The 23,146-nt window shown below is 38.1% G+C and overlaps 1 protein-coding gene across 4 annotated transcripts in view; it reads right to left on the minus strand.

Moving 5' to 3' along the window:
- Positions 1-23,146, minus strand: part of LOC127435343 (stAR-related lipid transfer protein 13-like) — a 110,631-nt gene that overhangs the window by 52,050 nt on the left and 35,435 nt on the right. For all 4 annotated transcript variants that reach the window (XM_051688784.1, XM_051688777.1, XM_051688770.1 and 1 more), the window contains one exon: positions 6,404-6,475. In XM_051688784.1, coding sequence (XP_051544744.1) covers positions 6,404-6,475 — 72 coding nt within the window. The remainder of the gene's footprint in view (positions 1-6,403; positions 6,476-23,146) is intronic.

Consider the following 23,146-nt stretch of genomic DNA (forward strand, 5'->3'; position numbering starts at 1 on the left):
GGAAACTTAACACTGGACTTCAAGCAACTTGGGCTATGAGCTTCTCCACCCTTCCTCCAGACTCTAGGACCTTGGTTTCCAAATGAAATACAAAACTTGCTCTCATCTGAAAAGAGGACTTTGGACCACTGGGCAACAGTCCAGTTCTTCTTCTCCTTAGCCCAGGTAAGACGCCTCTGACGTTGTCTGTGGTTCAGGAGTGGCTTAACAAGAGGAATATGACAACTGTAGCCAAATTCCTTGACACGTCTGTGTGTGGTGGCTCTTGATGCCTTGACCCCAGCCTCAGTCCATTCCTTGTGAAGTTCACCCAGATTCTTGAATCGATTTTGCTTGACAATCCTCATAAGGCTGCGGTTCTCTCGGTTGGTTGTGCATCTTTTTCTTCCACACTTTTTCCTTCCACTCAACTTTCTGTTAACATGCTTGGATACAGCACTCTGTGAACAGCCAGCTTCTTTGGCAATGAATGTTTGTGGCTTACCCTCCTTGTGAAGGGTGTCAATGATTGTCTTCTGGACAACTGTCAGATCAGCAGTCTTCCCCATGATTGTGTAGCCTAGTGAACCAAACTGAGAGACCATTTTGAAGGCTCAGGAAACCTTTGCAGGTGTTTTGAGTTGATTAGCTGATTGGCATGTCACCATATTCTAATTTTTTGAGATAGTGAATTGGTGGGTTTTTGTTAAATGTGAGCCAAAATCATCACAATTAAAAGAACCAAAGACTTAAACTACTTCAGTCTATGTGCATTGAATTTATTTAATACACGAGTTTCACAATTTGAGTTGAATTACTGAAATAAATGAACTTTTCCATGACATTCTAATTTATTGAGATGCACCTGTATTTGATTTGAGAGCTAGAGTGTAGGGCAAGATTTTGGTCAGAAGACTTTGTACACAGCACATGGGTTGAGTGGACTACTTTTAGATACTTTTCTGATGATTTTGTTTTGTCATGTTGGTGCCTGATAGCACCCATCTCACTTCTTTTATTTGGAAATGAGTAGCCAGGACAATCTTCAAAAATTCACCTGTGTTCCATGCAAGAAAGACAAAAGCTGTGTTCCAAATTGCAAATTTCTGCACTATTCTTCACCATTTTGTTGTGTGAGTGTGACGAGGCAGGTGAGGAATGAGGATCTAAATGCAGCTTTAATAAAACAAAGATAAAGTAACTCAGAATATAAGGAAATGAAACACATGAAACCAAGCAAAGAGCATCAAACAATACATGCAAAGACTGAAAGTAAACAGGGAAAACAAGGGCTTAAATACACAGGGGCAAACAAGGGAATGAGAAACACCTGGGGAACCAATCAGGGAAAAACCATTCATAAAATGAAACTACAAAAGGACTACAAAACTAACAGGAACGAGGAACTAAACAAGAATTTCAACATAAGCCTAAACAAAAAACAGGGAATACGTGACAGAGCCCCCCTTTAACCCTCTGGGGTCTGAGGGTGTTTTGGGCCCTGGAAAAGTTTTGATATGCCTTGACATTTGTGCTTTTTTCAGTTGCTTAAAAACATATTAAAGGCTAAAGTCTGATAACACTGTATTCAGCACAAACTGGGCTAAAATAATATGTGAACAACAATGTATGTACATGTTTGTATTTTTGAGAAAATAACGTTTATGCGTGGTTTTTGAAAAAACAAAAATTGTAAGTCACTGAAATAAGGCCATATATCACATACTAAACATTTGTTCACAAGACTTTTGAGAACTAAATGCTACAAAAATGATGTGAAACCATCCTGATCACTCATTCATACAAAACAATATAGTAATTTAACTTTTGCAAGACACTTTTAGTGTTAGAAAGGCCATATGCGAGGAGGTGTGGATGATCATGAATACTGATGTGATTCACACCTGAGGAGACAAAGACCCCTCCCCCTGAGAGAGAATGAATCTGAGACTTAATGATTGAATGTATTATCTGACTATACATTTTCTATACATAAAGACTTTACTTAAAAACTTTAGATCTACACTACCGTTTAAAAGTTCATAAATCTGTAAGATTTTTTAATGTTTTTAAAAGAAGTCTCTTCTGCTCACCAAGGCTGTATTTATTTGATCCAAAATACAGCAAAAACAGTGATATTGTGAAATATTTTTTACAATTTAAAATAACTGTTTTCTATTTGAATATACTGTCAAATGCAATTTATTCCTGTGATCAAAGCTGAATTTTCAGCATATTTACTGCAGTCTTCAGTGTCACATGATCCTTCAGAAATCATTCTAATATGCTGATTTTCTAATATGGGCATAGTTACAGCACATTTTACACATTTACACCTGAACGGATATTTGCAAGCACAAGCTTCGTTGATGATAATGAGGCAGCATAAACACTAGTTAAAATATAATCTAAACATTCATATTATTTTTATATCATATTACATATCATATTTATATCATACAGCATACAATTTAAATACCTGCTTTAGGCAAAACAACATTTAAATGTAACAAAACTTGCCTATTAGGACATATTTCAAATGTCAATACTCTGAATCCTGGCTGGCAAGTCTGGAAATAATCTAGCTAGTAAAATATGTACGTTTATATAAAATAGCATGTCAACTAATGTAAGTAAAACTAAATGACTTACTCATCTGGAATTGTATCCTCGGCTGGATCAAGTCGCTCTTCAAAATGTAAACGTTCATCGTCGGAATTCTGCTCTTCTTCTGAGGAAAATGTGAACTCTTCATCCAGGACCATATGTAGAGCTTCCTTACCTGTGTAGCGTGCCATCTTCCAAACACGCAGGAAAGAATGAATCTGATGATGAAACGATGTTTTTTAAGGCATTGTTGTGGGGGCGTTTACCATTTGCATATTTGCATAGACCGCCTCAGCACATTATCGTATGAATAGCGTGCTCTGTTGGTGGGTAGGATCACATTAGCAATAATGAGCTGAGCCAGGAAAAACTGTACATCGCTTTGTTTCATACAGATTACATTGCAGGAGAATATTTGTTTTATTTGAATTGTTTTATTTAAAAGTAGACATTATAAGCTTTCTTTAGACATATGTTTCATGTTTGTGTGATGATTATTCGCGGAGTTTCACTTCATTTTTGTGACGTTTCAGAAAGATGCTCGCAGAGACAGAGACGGCTGAAAGCGCACCCTGTTTATTTTCTTTATTTTACAAAAGCACAAGGTTTTGTTGTTATTGTGAGTGTACACAAATAAAAGTAGACCCTTTATAGTTTCTAATGATGTCTTAAACTTATCTGTATGCCCAAAAATGATGGAGTAATTTAAGTTGTTTCCGCTGTTATGCGGAAAAAATCCAGCAGGACGCGCCGGCGCGTCTGTCGACCCCAGAGGGTTAAGGAGCGGATTCCAGATGCTACACAAAAAACAAATTGTCCATGGGGTGTGGGGGGAAGGGGGAAACAGGCAGTTCATGGGGGCACAAGGGGCAAGGGGAGCAGAGGAACAAGGCAAAGTCAGGGAGGCTTGAGACCGGAGGCGGAGCTGGAGGGATGGAGAGCCAGGGCGACGCTGCAAGCTCGGAGGACCAAGCTGGGGCCAGAGGTTCAGAGGGCTGAGGTGGAGCTGGGGGCTCAGAAGACTGAGGCAGAGCTGGTGGGAGTGAGGACCAAGGAGACCAGAGCAGATCAGGCAGATGGCCAGGAGACCAAGGAGACCAGAGCAGATCAGGTGGACGGACAGGAGACCAAGGAGACCAGAGCAGATCAGGCGGACGGCCAGGAGACCAAGGAGACCAAAGCAGATCAGGCAGGTGGCCAGGAGACCAAGGAGACCAGAGCAGATCAGGCAGATGGCCAGGAGACCAAGGAGATGACCTCAAGGTGGGGACTGGATCAGGAGTCCTGGTATGCAGCCACAGGGCCGAGACAGGGTCAGGAGGTCTAGGAGGCGGCCGCCGGGCCGAGACATGGTCAGGAGGCCTGGGAGGCAGCCACAGGACAGGGATTGGGTCAGGCGGCGGAGCCACTGTAAAAGAAGTCTCTGGTAAGGCGGATGGAACCGCTGGAGGAGGAGTCTCTGGACAAGCGTGTGGAGCCGCTAGAGGATGAGTTTTTGGGGGAGCAGGCGGAGCCGCTGGAGGAATAATCTCTGGGGGAGCAGGCAGAGTCACTGGAGGAATAGTCTCTGGGGGAGCGGGTGGAGCCGCTGGAAGAGGAGTTTCTGGGGGAGCGGGCAGAGCCGCTGGAGGAGGACTTTCTGGGGGAACGGGCAGAGCCGCTGGAGGAATAGACTCTGGGGGAGCGAGCGGAGCCGCTGGAAGAATAGTCTCTGGGGAAGCGGGCGGAGACACTGGAGGAGGCAGGCGAGGTATGAGGATCTAAACGCAGCTTTAAAAAAAACAAAGATAAACAAAGTAACTCAGAATATAAGGAAACAAAACACAGAGAACCAAGCACAGAGCATCAAACAATACATGTGAAGACTGACAAAGAAAACAGGGAAAACAAGGGCTTAAATACACAGGGGAACCAATCAGGGAAAAACCAATCATAAAATGAAACTACAAAAGGACTACAAAACTAACAGGAACGAGGAACTAGACAAGAATTTCAACATAAAATTCTAAGCAAAAAACAGGGAATACATGACAGTGAGTAATGTGTTCATACTGAAAATGCAGCGAGAAGAGTTCCACAGGTACCCGGATGATGTACTTCTGCAACCTGAATAACGGAGTGTGGAATGTTGGACACTTCATGCACTTGCCTCATTTAGAGGAAGGGGCAGGGTTTTCTGGCTGCAATACTGGCTTGACAAAACAATTGTATTATTCATTAATCAATGATGAATGTGGCAACCATAGAGACTTCTCATGGAGGAGTGGAGACAGCACCATGCAAATGTAATTTGAATGTTTTACAATCACCACACGCTGTGTGAGTATGTACATTATTTGAAATCTAAAGCCCAAAGTATACTTCGGTCAAACGCGAACGCTCAGTGTTCAGGACACGTGACGCAATTCTCATCAGAGTGCTCGAGCACTGAATGCGAGCAGCCTGATATTTCTAACCACGCGTCTTTGAATGCACAGAATGCACATGCGCCAGGAATTATGTGCACTAATTTGTGGGTCCAAAAGATGGCAACACTCACATATGAACCGTTGTTGTCACGAAGATGTGCTAGATGATGATGATGATGTAATCGCCGTTAAACAACAGGAGACGAAGGTAAAAACGCCAACAGTGGACGTGCACGTCAAGAGCGCGTGTGCGGAGGTCTGAATATACCTGTAATTGTATAACTCGAGTCTGAAGGACTACAAAGACAACATTATAGGTCTTAACTCCTGAAGAAAAATAGTCCAGTGCCTTGTACAGTCGTAGCGTACATGCGCCAACCACCTGTGTATGCACACACCGTTAAATTGAGTATACTTTGACAGGCTCGCGTTCGACTGTACGCAGACACTGAGCATTCGCATCAAAATCTAAGTACACTTTGAGCTTAAGTGTTGAACTGATGTTGGCTAATGTGCTAAACACATCACGTGCATTTGAAACGTGACTTCTGTCAGCTGAAAAAAAAAATTTGTGTTGTAAAAACCGTTAATGCTCCATTTGAGATGACACTACACTTTAAAAATGTATACACTAGATGGCCAAGTGTATAGTGTAAGGAAGTGCACAATGTATAGTGCATCATACAGAATAGTCAAAAGAGGGGTTGGCATGACATGAAGGTGAGTAAACGATGACAGAATTTTCTGGGCTGACTATTCCTTTACTTAAAATTTTTAAATAGATTGCCATTATTATAAAGGCAATTTTATGCAAGGTCTTGTAGGCCATTGTATTCAACAAATGGTTCCAGTCTCTGTAGCCAGTAAAACTGAGTCTGCATGAGCTTTCCAGATTTGTTTAACTCAGGGTGTGTGAAATGGCCCAAATCAAACTCTGGGGAGATGAACAGGCTCTAAATATCTTCAGCACCTGTTATGGTTGTTGCAGAACTGTGCTGTGGAACACTCAGTAGTTCAGAATGGCTTAAAACTCACAGCCCAAAAGGGATCTGAACCAAAAGCCATCTGGTCTCATGTCTATTTCCCCTATCACTAAGCCTCAAGCATACACAACAATAACATTAAGCTTTCAGCAATGGAGAGCTTCCACTCATTCACCCATGGACAGGAAAAGAGACAGAGCGAGAGAGAGAAAAGAAAGAAAGAGAGAGAGAGAGAGAGACATACCTCTGCACCTTTCAACAATGACAAGACTGGGAACATAGGGGAACATCAGAAACACCAGAAGAAAATTGGAAAATAACACTGGCTTACACAATGCTGAGGAGGTATAGGGTGAATAAAAGGGACAGACAATTATGTGGAAATGGAGGGATGAGTAGACTTTTGTGGAATAAGATTTTAATTACCTTCATACAACTGAGCATACTGAGGAAACCCTGCTGCTCTCAGCCAATCACAAGCCTCCTTCGCTTCTAGCTCTGAGAGAGTGAGTGAGAGAGAGAGAGAGAGAGAGAGAGAGAGAGTTCAATCAATGAAATTAATATGATAATAGGATATATACTTTTTCAGTTGGGTTGATTTACAAATATTAAGGGCACATTTTGATTACGCAATGAACATTAAGCTCTTTATTCTTCAAAGAAATTATGTAGCTAATCATTACTAAGGTTCTTATCAGTTGATTAAAAAAGATGACATTAAAATACTGTATATCAATTAGACTCGATTTGATTACTCATATCACCATGAATGAGACCTGTTTAAAGTCTTTCAGAAATGCTGTATTCTGTGGTCACATGATCACGTCAGTCTGAAAAAAACCTTACTTGAATGGCAACATGAGAGTGAACTAGCATACTTAGCTGGTTTTGTGTAAAACATAAAGATAAGAGTAGTGCAGATGGGATGATGTAAAGTCAGCCGGTCATAATAGCAAAATAAACCCGAAGAGAGTGATCAAGTCCCTGAGGCAGAGGGGTGTTATATAATCCTGAAAGGGTTAATTTTACAATGCTGACTGGCTGATTGTACATTATCCCGCTTATTACAAAACTACTAACTACAGTAAATAAATGGGCATGCGATATTGATTTGAGTTGAAATTGTTATATTAGGCCAATCTTATATTATATACAGTATGTGAAGAAAGAGACCTTGAAGTGAAGATACATTAAACCAGTAAAATGTAGAAGATTTTATATTTGTCAATGCTAACAAATCAAATATACGGTTTAGCCATCATTATGCAAAAATATTTGACCATAGAATGCCGTGAGTGACCAATCAAAATCAAGAATTCCAGAGAGCTGTGTAAGAAAACAGAGGTGGGCTACAATTTGCCCGCCTCTATATCAGCCATATATATATATATATATATATATATATATACACATATATACACACACACTGGTGGCCAAATGTTTGGAATAATGTACAGATTTTGCTCTTATGGGAAGAAATTGGTACTTTTATTCACCAAAGTGGCATTCAACTGATCACAATGTATAGTCAGGACATTAATAATGTGAAAAATTACTATTACAATTTGAAGAAAATGTTCAGAACTTATTAAACTACTTCAAAGATTTCTCATAAAAAAATCCTCTACATGCAGCAATGACAGCTTTGCAGATCCTTGGCATTCTAACCGTCAGTTTGTCCAGATACTCAGGTGACATTTCACCCCACACTTCCTGTAGCACTTGCCATAGATGTGGCTGTCTTGTCGGGCACTTATCACGCACCTTACAGTCTAGCTGATCCCACAAAAGCTCAATGGGGTAAAGATCCATGACACTCTTTTCCAATTATCTGTTGTCCAATGTCTGTGTTTCTTTTCCCACTCTAACCTTTTCTTTTTGTTTTTCTGTTTCAAAAGTGCCTCTTTTTTTTGCAATTCTTCCCGTAAGGCCTGCACCCCTGAGTCTTCTCTTTACTGTTGTACATGAAACTGGTGTTGAGCGGGTAGAATTCAATGAAGTTGTCAGCTGAGGACATGTGAGGCATCCATTTCTCAAACTAGAGACTCTGATGTACTTATCCTCTTGTTTAGCTGTACATCTGGCCTTCCACGTCTCTTTCTGTCCTTGTTAGAGCCAATTGTCTTTTGTCTTTGATGAATGTAGTGTACACTTTTGTATGAAACCTTCAGTTTTTTGGCAATTTCAAGCATTGTATAGCCTTCATTCCTCAAAACAATGATTGACTGACGAGTTTCTAGAGAAACCTGTTTCATTTTTGCCATTTTTGACCTAATACTGACCAGAAGACATGCCAGTCTATTGCATACTGTGGGAACTCAAAAACAAACACAAAGACAATGTTAAGCATCATTTAACGAACCAAATAGCTTTCAACTGTGTTTGATAAAATGGCAAGTGATTTTCTAGTATCAAATTAGCAATTTTGCATGATTACTCAAGGATAAGTTGTTGGAGTGATGGCTGCTGGAAATGGGGCCTGTCTATATTTGATCAAAAATTACTTTTTTCAAATAGTGATGGTGCTGTTTTTTACATCAGTAATGTCCTGACTATACTTTGTGATCAGTTGATTGCCACTTTGGTGAATGAAAGTCCCAATATCCTTCCGACACAGCAAAATATGTACATTATTCCAAACTTTTGGCCGCCAGTGTGTATGTGTATATATATATGGCTGATATATACACCGATCAGCCACAACATTAAAACCACCTGCCTAATATTGTGTACATCCCCATCATGCCGCCAAAACAGCACCAACCCGCATCTCAGAATAGCATTCTGAGATGAAATTCTTCTCACCACAATTGTACAGAGCGGTTATCTGAGTTACCATAGACTTTGTCAGTTCGAACCAGTCTGGCCATTCTCTGTTGACCTCTCTCATCAACAAGGCATTTCCATCTACAGAACTGCCGCTCACTGGATGTTTTTAGCATCATTCTGAGTAAATTCTAGAGAGTTGTACGTGAAAATCCCAGGAGATCAGCAGTTACAGAAATACTCAAACCAGCCCATCTGGCACCAACAATCATGCCACGGTCCAAATCACTGAGATTACATTTTTTTCCCCCATTCTGATGGTTGATATGAACATTAACTGAAGCTCCCGACACATATCTGCATGATTTTATGCACTGCATTGCTGCCACACGATTGGCTGATTAGATAATTGCATGGATGATTGTTGGTGCCAGACAGGCTGGATTGAGTATTTCTGTAACTGCTGATCTCCTGAGATTTTCACACAAAACAGTAAACAGAATTTACTCAGAATGGTGCCAAAAACAAAACATCCAGTGAGGGGCAGTTCTGCAGATGGAAATGTCTTGTTGATGAGAGAGGTCAATAGAGAATGGCCAGACTGGTTCGAACTGATAAAGTCTACGGTAACTCAGATAACCACCCTGTACAATTGTGCTGAGAAGAATAGCATCTCGGAATGCTATTCTGAGATGCGGGTTGGTGCTGTTTTGGCGGCACGAGGGGGACCTACACAATATTAGGCCTTATCATTACAAATGCCACTGTTAAACAATGGTAAAACAATGGTACATTTAATGAAGGAATTAAAACTTCCATGAATTATGGACAAATTATTGACCTGTTCTATCCTACTCCTGTTCTGTCTGTTCATGTTTGACTTCAGACATTCTAAAGGCCACTTAAATCATTAGGCCTGTGTCCTGCTTAACTTGTATCATTCTTGTTCAAATAAAATGTCCAAACAAATGCATGCAGTTACAGTCTGCAGTTACGTTTATCACATTTTGCGAGGCTGGGGATTTTGGCTAGTGAAAATGTTGAGTGGCTAATGACCTTGGAAACTATTAGCCACAGTGGCCAGTGATGTAAAAAGTTATTTAAAATCCTGGTTGCTTTACATATTGGTCTGATCTATTCCTGATTAAGTGGCCGGTTCTTGGCCAGAAGTGGCCGGTTCTTGGCGTATTGTATACTGTACAGTGTATGTTATTATTTGTATACTGTTGTGTGTAATTATGTGTATAACAGGTGTTTAAATTGTGTTGTGTTAATTTGATGTCATTGTAAATTGGTATATGTCACATCACTGTCACGACTGCTATGTTGATCGGAACTGCACCCAAGAATTTCACACACCATTGCACTTGTGTATATGGCTGTGTGACAATAAAGTGATTTGATTTGATCTGATAAACTGCAATGTGAACCAGATCTTATGCCGTTTATTCAAGAGTCTGGCAATGTGAGAGTATAAATGCTTTTTCATCATTGGGCTGAAAGATTCTCATTGCAGAACTTTCCATTCCAATCAGGGTTTGTTTGCACGGCAGTGGTGGCTTCTTTTCCACTGTAGTGCTGCAAAATCAGGATTAGAATGGACTGACTGATCAAGTGACCAATCGTGAGTTGCCACGTCAGTAAAGCCGAAACACCAGCTACGGGTAATTATCCGTACTAAAAAAATCTGTGCCGTGAACAGTTTGTAATCGTACCGTACCGAACCATGCTGAAGTGGAAAAGTGACTGGAACCGTTAATCGCCATGCTCAGACGCAATACGCAAATGGCAGATCAGAATAGGCATTTGATGAAACCACGATTAACCTGTGAATGTGTCCTCTGAATAGCAAATACATGTTTTCTTTGTGCAGTATGAATAACAATATGACAAGGATTTTTTGTTTTCAGAATCTCTCTCACTCTCTCTCATGTATTTTATAGTAGATTAGTGTCACTGAATGGCTGGATGTCTGAGTGGTGTCCGGAGAATAGCATAGGATTTATAGACATCTGGAAGAGTTTTTGGGGTAGACCTAACCTGCTAAAGAGAGACGGACTCCATCCCTCCAGGGAAGGTGCCGCTCTCCTCTCTAGTAATTTGGCTCATAGTCTTAATAGTGATAGTATTTGACTAATTGGGGACCAGGGGCCGGATTCACAAAAATTTTCTTAAGAAAAAAATTAAGAAAAGTTCTTAGGATAAATTATAAGAAGTTCACAAGAACGTTCCTAAGTGCAATTCTTGAAAAGTTTTAAGAAGTTCTCAAATATTTTCTTAAGAACATCTTAATTTTTTTCTTAAGAATAAAAAGACAGGCTTTGACATTATCTGATCAGCCTGCTAATGGAGTTGCCTTGTCTAATAGCCTACAACAAATTCAATACTTCAACACTAGTAAATTGTAACGATAAATTTATCTATGAACCTTTTTTAGTAGCAAGCACCTCGCAATATTTTTTTTTTTAATGTAAAGTGTGTGAGATGTGTTAGTTTAACGACATTAACCGTCAAAGGAGTAAACTTTTAATTTGACATGGAGGAAAAGAAAAGAAACAAAAACTTCAGTAGACAAGAGCTGACGAAATTACTGCAAGGAAAAAGTTCTCCATGGGAAGCTTGATAATAATATCACATTGGAAATTATGAGGCGGGTAAATGGGAAAAGGTGGCGGAGGCTGTCTCCACTGTGCCCAACTCCAATAGGGATATGGATGGGGTGTGAAAAAGTCTCAGCTTTCTAATGTTATAATTATGTTTCTATGACCTCTAAAGATCACGGACAGAGAGCGCTACATGCAGTGCATCTGTTTGAATTAGCATGATTGGTCACCACATTAAGAAGCATCAAAACAACATTTATTGTTTGAATATGGTGATAACATTTACATGGTTTACCAGCTGAAAATAAAAATATAATTAAACACAAAACAGTCAAAAATGTTTTTTGGTCTAAAATAACATTTCTACATAAACAGCTCACTGCGACTTCAGACTCAACATGAAAAACCCAGTAAATGTATCAAACATCTTACCTTTTAGAATTTAAGACAACTATGAGGTTATCCTAAGATGTTATCTTTAAGATGTTATTTACAACAATATTTAAGAACACTTTTTTCGAGAATTTGAATGCTTCTTAAGTTTTTTCTTAAGAACAATCTTAAGAAAAAAGATAAGAACTTTCTTAAGAAGTTTACTCAGGAATACAAAATATTTGTAATTTTTTTCTTAAGTTACAAATTAAGAAGAAAATGGTAGTTAAGAAGAAATTTCTTCTTAAGAACGTTTCGTGAATCCGGCCCGAGGTCAGAAAGCAGACAAACTGGTTAATCCGAACGTCTGCTAACTGCCTTGAGACATCACACAGGTCACATAAACTACAACACAGAGACTGCATCACATAGATATCATATAGAGATTGTGTCTGTTCACCAAACTACCAAACACAAACCCCTAACTAAATAATTTTATAAAAAATGTGATTAAGGTCAAACTTGAAAAAACTAAAAACATTTAAGATAAACATCATATAAATGTAGGGCTACTAAACATTAGATCTCTTTTTACCAAACACTAATTGTAAATGAAATTATTACAGATCATAATTTGGATGCGCTCTGTTTGACAGAAACCTGGCTTAAACCAGATGAATATATTAGTTTAATTGAACCTACTCCCTCAGGTTATTGTTATAAACATGAGCCTCATCTGAAGAGTCGTTGAGGAGGTGTTGCTACAATTTACAGTGAAGTTTTAGGAATTACTAAGAGGACAGGATACAAGTCTTTTGAACTAATAATGCTTAAATGTGACACTGTCAGATATAAATAAAAAAATCTCTGTCGTCTTTTGCCCTTGCTACATTATATAGATCAACTTGGCCGTACTCTGGTTTCCTTGGTGAATTTGTAAATTTTCTATCTGATCTAGTAGTTAATGTAGATAGAGCTTTAATTGTTGGTGACTTCAGACAAAATGTGACAGGACCAACTCATCGCCATAATCATACGCTAGATTCATTTTTGTCATATGGAGTTGATGTTGATAGAAATTCTACCGCAGAGCGATGACATCTCAGATCATTACCTCATCTCTTGTTTGCTGCAATTAGCTAATGTCACTCAATCTACACCACGCTATCGTTCAGGTAGAACTATTCTTTTGACCACTAAAGATAGCTTCACTAATAATCTTCCAGAATTGTCTCACATATTCAGTAAGGCAAAAAGTCTAGAAGAACTTTATGTAATAACAGAAAATATAAATACAGTCTTCTCTAGCATTCTTGATAGTGTCGCCCCCATTCGATTAAATAAAATCAAGAAAAAAGCCCTGCACCATGGTACAAGGATCACACTCATGCACTCAAGAGAGCAGCTCGGAAAATGGAGCGCAAGTGGAAGAATACAAAATTAGAGGTATTTCGCAGTGCATGGAAGGATAGTGTCTGTAGCTACAGACAGGCACTAAAAGCTGCCAGGTCAGCATATTTTAGCAAACTCATAGAAAATTACCACAACAATCCTAGATGTTTATTCAGTACTGTGGCTAAATTGGTTAGGAATAAAGCATCGACTGAACCAGATATTCTGTCGCAGCACAATAGTAATGGCTTCATGAATTTCTTTACTGATAAAATTGAAATAAAAAGAAATAAAACTGGAACTATGCAATCAATTGTCACAGCAACTCAGAAAACAGTGTCTCATAATTTTCCTCTCGAGTAACTTTCATAGCTCATGAAGAGCTAACTAAACTTGTTAAAAAAAATCAAAAGCCACAACATGTATTTTAGATTCAATACCAACTAAGCTCTTAAAAGAGGTATTCCCTGTAATCTCAGATTCTCTTCTTAATATTATTAACTCCTCGCTATCCTTAGAACATGTCCCAAGAAACTTTAAAATGGCAGTTATCAAACTGCTTATTAAGAAGCCACATACTGATCCTTGGGAACTGGCTAATTACAGACTGATTTCAAATCTACCATGTAAAAAAAAAAAAAAAAACCTAGAAAAGGTAGTGTCCTCCCAACTATGTTCATTTCTACAGAGAAATGGTATATATGAACAATTTCAGTCAGGATTTAAGCCCAATCACAGTACAGAGACTGCACATATCAGAGTTACAAATGACTAGCTCTTATCATCTGGTCGCAGCTGCATTTCTCTTCTAGTGCTTTAAGATCTTAGTGCTGCCTTCAACATGATAGATCATGGCATTTTCTTGAACAGGCTGGAGAATTATGTTGATATTAGTGGACTTAGGTCCACTTAGGTCCTATTTGGCCAAATTTGGCATTGGCATTAGGTCCTATTTATTAGACCGCTACCACTTTGTATGTGTAAATGAGGAATTGTCAAATCAAACAAAAGTATAGAGTGCCACAGGGATCAGTTTTAGGGCCTCTGCTTTTCTCCTTATCCATGCTTCCCCTGGAAGATATTATCAGGAATCATGGAATAATTTCCACTGTTATGCCACGATACCCAACTTTATATTTCTTCAAAACCCAATGAAAATTCACAATTCTCCAAATTAGCACAATGTATCAATTAAATCAAAGACTGGATGGCCAGAAATTTCCGACAAAACAGAGGTACTACTTATTGGACCAAAATCTTCTAAAATTAAGCCGCTAAAATATAATTTGTCTCTCGATGGATGTACTGTTAAGTCATCTTCTACAGCGAAGAACTTGAGTGTTGTATTTGATACCAATCTGTCCTTTGAAAATCAAATTCCCAATGTTTGTAGAACAGCACTCATCCACCTCAGAAAAACTCAAAAAGTTATGACACGTGCTCTCTGTTGCTAATGCTGAAAAACTAATTAATGCGTTCATGACCTCAAGACTAGATTAATGTAATGCATTACTCTGGGAGGACGTCCAGCAAGTTTAATAAATAAACTTCAATTGGTTCAAAATGCAGCTGCCAGAGTGCTGACTAGAACCAAGAAATATGATCATATTAGCCCCATTTTATCATTGTTGCTTTGGCTACCTGTTAAATTTCGTGTTAATTTTAAAATTCTGTTAAGTACATACAAAGCTTTGAATGGTCTAGCTCCACAGTACTTAAGTGACCTTCTGACATGCTATATTCCATCATGTTCATTACGATCACAAAATTCTGGCTTGTTAATAGTTCCTAGAATATCAAAATCCACAAAAGGAGGTAGATCCATTTCCTATTTTGCTCCTACACTGTTCGGGACACAGACACACTCACTCAGTTTAAGTCTAGACTAAAGACTCATCTATTTAGCCAGGCATACACCTAATTTATCCTTCAACTCACAATTAGGCTGCTTTAGTTAGGTCTGCCGGAACCAAAAACATCAATCATTATCTATAACTCTGCATAAAATTGAATGACATCTATGCTAATATTATTCTATTTGTTTCCAGATTCATACCCCAAGGTTACAAGAGACGGACAGATCCAGCTCCGTTCGTGCTTGGTGTCGGACTCCACTGCTATGTGTCTCTGAGTGATGATGACTAAATGCAGCCAGTGCTAGCCAGACATCACTTCAGTCTTTTACGATGGACTTCAGAGGATGAACTGATGCCAACTCCAACTGTAAGACATCGGATACTTCATATACCACTGCCTGAACCTTGGACTTAGGATGGACCCCACCGAACCTCACCGAAATGGCCTGCCATTTGAACTGGGATGCACCTCATTGATCTCTGCCTGCATCACCTTTTTCTATTGATGGACTATACTCTTGAAATGGAATAAATGTACTATCATTTAATTGCCAACAAAAGCCTTCATCAACCAACTAACAAAGGACAATGCATCTATGTGAACTTCTGCAGTTAATCCAGGATGGACTTTAGTCCTTAATCTTACAGTTCATAAAAAATAATATTTTTTTAAAAACAATGGACCTTAACACTTACTTAGTTTACTAATCTTAAACCAAGACCTGCACTGCACATAAATAACTAATATTGACATTATATACAGACTGGTTAGCCAGAGGGTAACTGGCCCCCACAGTGAGCCTGGTTTCTCCTAAGGTTATTTTTCTCCATTAACCATCATCTTATGGAGTTTTGTGTTCCTTGCCACAGTCGCCTTCAGCTTGCTCACAGAGGTTCTAAATACAATTATTATTTAATTATTAAATTTTTATACACAATTTACAATCATATTTAATCAAACTACACAATGATGACTCTAAGATTTTATAGATATTATGGTTTAATTTTTTGTTAATGAATGATTTTCTGTAAAGTTGCTTTGAAATGATGTGTGTTGTGAAAAGTGCTATACAAATAAAACTGACTTGACTTGACGATTATATAAGCAGGTCACATTAGCATAAAAATTCACAGCGTGGACCCCTGTCATTTATGCAACTGGCCAATGAAAGCCACTTTGAGACACCTTGCAAGCTTTGCCAGTAACATAGTCTTTGTATTCATAGGCAGGCTTTGCTTACATGGCTGTCAGAGCCTTTCGGGCAGTGAAATTCCACCTTATTTGACAGCCATGCGCTGTACACTGAAAGCCCTTCAAGACAAACTCTGGCACACTGAAGCAAGAGTGTTTTCAAAGGAACACATTAAATGACACTGAACTCATACAATGACTGCTGGAATGACAGACTCTAGGCTTAACCTACAAGTCACACTAGCTGGGTTTCCATCCAACTATTTTTATGCACCTTTTGAAATTGCGCATAAGAAATAAGAAACCTGAATGGAAACGCTTGATATGTGAATAAACATTCTAATTTCACTTAAAATTTAATGCGCTAGGAGGAGATGGATTTTCTAGAGTTTTGCCTTAGTTAAAATGCACATTAAGGTGATGGAAACAGTTTATTCGCAAAACGATGACGTGTTTTGACCATTTGTGCATGTGTTATGAGTGTGCAATGGCTTGATGTGACTGGCCCACCGAAAGGTCTGACCTTGGCACACAATACTTTGAACATGGCGCTTGTCATTCTGAAGTGTTTAACCCACAGCTGGTTGATAAAGTGGGTCCTCACAATTCGCCAGAACAGTTTTAAGAGTGGGCGCTTCAAGGTATGTGGAGACTGGCAGCATGTGGGCATCGCAGCTATTACCGTTATTCTGCTACCTCTCCAGGCAGCATTTAATAAAACTTGGTACAATTGCTCCAATCCTGCAAATAAAACTCTCCCCGAAGCAAAGAGGCCATTCAAATGCTCCATCATGACAAGGAGGGCTCCCTCAAGTTAATGTGCTTTATGTAGTGGATGGAAACACACAACAATTCGCATTAAGTAATTTATTTTTTTTTACATGTGCTTAAAAACGTGAAACATTTAGATGGAAACCCAGCTAGTGACGGTAAATAAACTGCTGGGGGTGGTCAAGTCTCTGTACTCTTGATTGTTGGATTTTGCAAATTAATTAAAAATAAGAAATGTTTTAAAATGTATTTAGCACTTTGTAAGACATTTACAGCTGAGAGATCTATGGATGCACTTCTACCAGCATTGTATAATGAAAACTTTTCAAATACATTTGTGACCTGCACCATCATATTGAGTCATTTTGACTCAGAAACAATTTTTTTAGTTTTATGTACTAAGAAAGAAAGTCTAACCCTTCTAACAATATAATTATTATGTTTCTACACCAAATTGTTGTTGAGAAATAATAATTTAAATGTTGGCTGACATAATCATTTAAATTATTCCCTTCTTACTTTAGTGCATAAAACTCAAAATGTTCCTTTGGAGCAAAGTGAATAAATTATGGAACAGTTCACATATTATTTTTAATTAATCAGAAAAAAATGTTTACTGACATTAAAATCTATTCAATCTGGTGTGGGAAAAAACCCAACATATGTAATTCTTTAACAAAAGTATGAAAATCTAAAGGTGAAAAGTGAAAAGAAAAGTCTCTTGTTTTCCTACATACAAGACACTGCATACCAACAGATACCGATAATATTCTGGAAGCATTCAGAAACAAACAAAACCGTTTTTACAAGTCAGATGCCAGCAGAACTCTCATATATCTGAAAATGTAGATCTATAAACTAAATCTGGCGTATATGTAGGCGCCAACACACTCTCATGGCAAAATCATCAGGATTCGTACGACTTTTCTAAATTTGGCTAATTCATATAATATTGTGTGACTGCACTCGTTTGATTTCCTACGACTTTCACTACAGCAAATGACGTAGCTGGACATAGTTTCCATCTAATATGTGACAATTACTTGCTTCTGTTACACACAACAGCTTCCTATCATGTTTACACACTCTACTGATTAGTTAAGTATAGATAAGGGGTTTGGGTAAGGGCATAATATTAATCCTTAACTCTCGCTTAATTCCACATTATGCATCCTGGAATTTGCATGTGATGAAGTCGTACGAGCGTATGCGAACAACATCGTGCGAGACCATATGAAATAGCCAACTCGTAAATTATGTACAAATGTTCATGAGATCGGGTTGGTAGGCGCATATGAATTTCAATGGTCACGTACACACTTTTCATTCTTATGATCAGATCAGCTTCCTTCATTTCCTGCCCCCATTCTCTGCCCCTTTCGACATTCTAGAACTCCACGACTCCCAACAGTGCTCCAGGATTTTCCGCCCAGACTCCCACATTTCTGTTGCCTCTACATCACAAACTAAAAGTCATCAAACACATTGCCTGACAATCCATTTTAATGCTGCTTAGAACTATCTTCAACAATGCTATGTGGCAACAATATCAATTCATCATCTTTTGTTCCCTGTCCATCACCAATAACTACTGCTACTATTATTAGGGAATCTTAACATTGGAGGAATGGTACAAATTGGCATGAAACATGAATAGATTTCTGTAGTTGCTTCTCATCTCAGGAAAGGTGGAAACCCCCTAACTGAAGTGTTTCTTTTTCACTCTCCTTCTCCAATACCCCTTCCTAGCTTTTCCTTTTCAACACCCCTCCCTTTTTCTCTGTCTAAAGGATACTTTAGGAAGTCTAAAGGATTCTGTCATTTAAACAGAGAAAGGAGGGGATAATAAAGGGGAGGTTCTTAAAGGAATGTTCCAGGTTCAATTCAAGTTAAGCTTAATAAATTGCATTTGTGGCGTAATGTTGATGACCTCAAATTTATTTTGTCTCGTTCCTCCTTTTCTTTTAAAAAAGCAAAATCAAGGTAACAATGAGGCACTTACAATGGAAGTACATGTGGCCAATTTTTGGAGGGTTTCAACACAGAAATGTGAAGCTTATAATTTTATAAAAGCACTTGCATTAATTCTTCTGTTAAAATGTGTGTATCATTTGAGCTGTAAAGTTGTTTAAATCATCATTTTTACAGTCATTTAAGGGTTTGCTGACATTACATCATCACAGTAACTAAGTTGTAAAATTGGCTATAACTTCACACATAAAATGTTGGTAAGTGATTTTATCACACTAAAATCATGTTTACATGCATATCCTTTATTTCGTGTGGCTATACTTTTGAAAACGTGAGTATTTTAAAGTTCAAAAATTAGCCCCCATTCACTTCCATTGTAAGTGCCTCACTGTAACCTCGATTTTTGCTCTTTTTACAGAAAAGGAGGAATGAGTCAAAATATTTTTTTGTGGTTATCAACATTATGCCACAAATGCTATTGATTGAGCTGAACTTGTATTGAAACCAGAACATTCCTTTAAGGTGTGTATGTGTGTGTGTGTGGGTGGTGGTGGTTAGTGATTAATATTCCTAATTATTGAAATATTTTACCTCACAATACTAATCAATATTCTTAATGCCAAGAATCAATATTTTAGTTCAATATTTCACATTAAAAATGTTTTGGGGAAAAAAGGATTCTCCACCACCTGTTGAAAATGCAAGAGATGGCAAAATACTGTAAGTCAATGCACACTAATTACTTCTATTTGACCAAAACATAAACGCAAAAAAAAAAAAAAAAAACAATCTAAGAGTAGTCTATAAATTGTTTAATTTTTAAGGATCTCTGTCCGTACAGCTAGACTTAAAGAGTTTAATGATAAACATGCTATGATATCCAGATCATTTTTAGTGACTTAAGTACTGTGCTCTACATTATTTCTGTAGCTCTACAATGCAGTAAAGCAGTACGTTTAGTACTCATGGCGCAAAGCACCACTTCTCCAGACATCTTCATTTACACTTGGTAGTAATATGCATCTCAAATACATCTCTAATGACCAATTATGTTCTGATTTTGATGGAAGGGTTTCTCAATTTCATGGCTGCATACATCACTAACATTGTCAGTGTGGTACTGTATGATAAAGCACAAAAAAGGAAACGGGTTATATTGTAATTTTAGTCTAAGCACATATGTGACATTTCAAGCAGAATTCTTAAATGCTCTAACAGCAAGTTGATTTCAGGCATACTGAAGAAGTTTCGTTAAGTCTTGTGCATGTACAGTATATACATAGGACGGTTATGTACTTTTAAAGCTGCAGGTAACAGGCAAAGTCTTGTTGTGTCGCAGTGGTTGATAGAGGTTGTTCTTAATACCAGTTGTAAAAGCGGCTTTTGGGAATGGGATTCCTCAACAGAACGGCCCTCATAAATTTCTGGTTGTGAAAGTGATCATTGTTTTCTACTACAGCTGTAAAACTCATAGACTCTCACAGATCTATGAATAAAGAACCAGCTTTTATTCTCAATATCTCAAAATTTCAATCATCACCCCCAAGCCACTGCTCCACCACTGACCTACAACTATGAATGTACACTTGATTTCTGGTCATTTTAATGTTAAAGGGCTATTTAATCCAAAAATGAAAATTATTTTATCATTTACTCACCCTCATGCCATTCCAGATGTGTAATGCTTTATTTATTAAGCAGAACACAAAGATTTTTAGAAGAATATCTCAGCTCTGTAGGTCCATGCAATGCAAGTGAATGGTGATCAGACCTTTGCAGCTCCAAAAATCACAAAGGAAACATAAGTAATCCAACTCCAGTGTTTAAATCCATATCTTCAAAAGTGATGTAATAGGTTTGGGTGAGAACTTTAACTTACACTTTCAGATGTGAAAGTAAAACTAAACAGGCACCACTTTCACAGATATAAAAGTGAAAGTGGAGATTTAGAGTAAAAAAAGGACTTAAATATTGTTCTGTTTCTAACCCAAACCTATTATAGCACTTCTGAAGATATGGATTTAACCACTGGAGTTTTATGGATTACTTCTACGTTACTTTTTTGTGATTTTTGGAGCTACAAAAGGTCTGATCACCATTCACTTGCATTGTATGGTCCAATATACAGAGCTGAGATATTCTTCTAAAAATCTTTGTGTTCTGCTGAAGACAGAAGGTCATACACATCTGGAATGGCATGTGGGTGAGTAAATTATGAGAGAATTTTCATTTTTGGGTAAATTATCCCTTTAAAAGAGAATATCAGTGAAGTTAGAAATCCTAAACTGAGCAATCACTGAGAGACAGTGCTTTATCATCAGTCATTACAACCCCTATAGAGAAAATTGTGTCAAGTAATTCTCCACATCCAAACGATTTTAATACAGCAACAATTAAAGCCGCAGCTTCACTAGGAAATTATTAAACATTTGTGCTGCATCCTCCTTATGAGCGTGAAGAAGTTGCTGTGATATCTCACATGATTCTGCCTTCTACTTAGATCAGGGCACTCTGTGTTAATAAGTAACCAAACTGTGAGCACTGCCTGATGTTTTATACAACAAAGATGTGATTAAAACTCTCTTCCTTACATTTCTCTTCAGATTGTATACTGTTTAAGCACCAATTTCATCATTAGCTTAAGGTTTCAGACACACTGGTGTTTGCAAGCATGCTGAAATTGTTTAAGCACCTGATACACTAAAGGGATTATGCAAATCAGGTAACCATGCAAAAAAAAAAAAAAAAGCCCCAAACAACTTTGCTAAAAAAAAATTGGTACAGCGCAATTCTTGAGCTTGCAGAGCAGTTCTGAGTACTAGGTTGTGGAGAATGCGGCAGACTACAACAATCTGCTGTGACTGTACAGCATTGCTCTATGTAGGCACCTGATTCTGCCCTTTGAAATGTCGAAAGCGCACTCAATCCACACCACATATCTGGATATTTGGCCAATTATAATGCTGTTCTCCATTAATGGATGAATTGCTGCAACCATGTTCAACAGAAAATGTACACAACAGTCTCTTTTAAACAAAATTCTGTTTATTGCCTGCTTTCCATGGGCAGTAAAAGCGCAAAGTTAATTGTACCAAGAAAACAGTGCTGACTTTTGTGAATAATGCGCAATATATATTAAGCCTAATTTACACAGAAAGAAGACGTGTGTTTGCACTGAAAGGAATGACAGTTATTTAATTAAAATACTCACAGTGCAGCGCTAGTACAAGGCATTTAGCACCTGGTTAACAGAATTGAGGGTGGTTAGTGAAAAAGACAGATTTCACCGCTGACAGTGTGCAAAAGCAGTCACAACATTTTAGTGAATTTGTCACTGACTGACCTACATGTATAACATCTACCTAAAGACATGTCTGTCACAGCTCTGAGCTAAATAAAGCTCTTCCGAGAACAATGATAAAGGAAGTGTTCTGTGTGTATCAGCATTCCTTTCACAGCTGCACAGCATTCATATGGGTGAAGAAATAAGTGTCTCTGTGTGTTGTACCACAGCTCTGTAAAATGTCCCTTTAGACATAAAGGTAGGCTAATACATAAAGATAGCGACACCCCAAAGACATTATTATTTAGGTTAGGAACGCAAGGAGATCTCCCAGTTCCCTTAAAAGAACTTTCCCCTAACAAAGGGGGAACCATTATGTATAAACATTAAAAACACATAAAATGGGCTTTGGGCTTTGAAAAGCGTGCATGCCCTTCCGTATGCCCACACTGGGATTAAAAAAAAAAAAAGAAAAAAGCATGACATGAGAAAGCATGTACAGTTGCACAAACTTTCCATCATGTGTTCACTGTCTTTTACTGGTATTAAAGAGCACCTATTGTGGTTTTTAAATGTGCCTAGTTTTGTTTTAAAGGTCTCATACAATAGATTTACAAGCATCCAAGGTCAAAAAACACTTTAATTTGCTCATAATTTAAATTGCAGCATTACCTTTTTTTTTCCCAGTGTCAAAAGCGACTCGTTCAATGATCCGTTCTAAAGGATTCATTCTAAACTCCTCCTTTCAGAGAGCATACTCTGCTCTAATTGGTCAGGTGTCCCAGTCTGTTGTGATTGGTCTACCGCTTAGTGTTTGAGGGCGGGTAAAAGCTGTTCACGAGCAGCCAATGAAGACCAGGTTCTTTCTTTTGGGAGTCAATAACTCCATTTGTCGTGCACTTCGATTTTTGAAACTTTGCAGACTTTTTTACATTCACAAACAGCTATATAACACACTACATG

Source organism: Myxocyprinus asiaticus, chromosome 4 (genome assembly GCF_019703515.2).
Source record: "Myxocyprinus asiaticus isolate MX2 ecotype Aquarium Trade chromosome 4, UBuf_Myxa_2, whole genome shotgun sequence".
In the NCBI taxonomy this organism is placed as follows: domain Eukaryota; kingdom Metazoa; phylum Chordata; class Actinopteri; order Cypriniformes; family Catostomidae; genus Myxocyprinus; species Myxocyprinus asiaticus.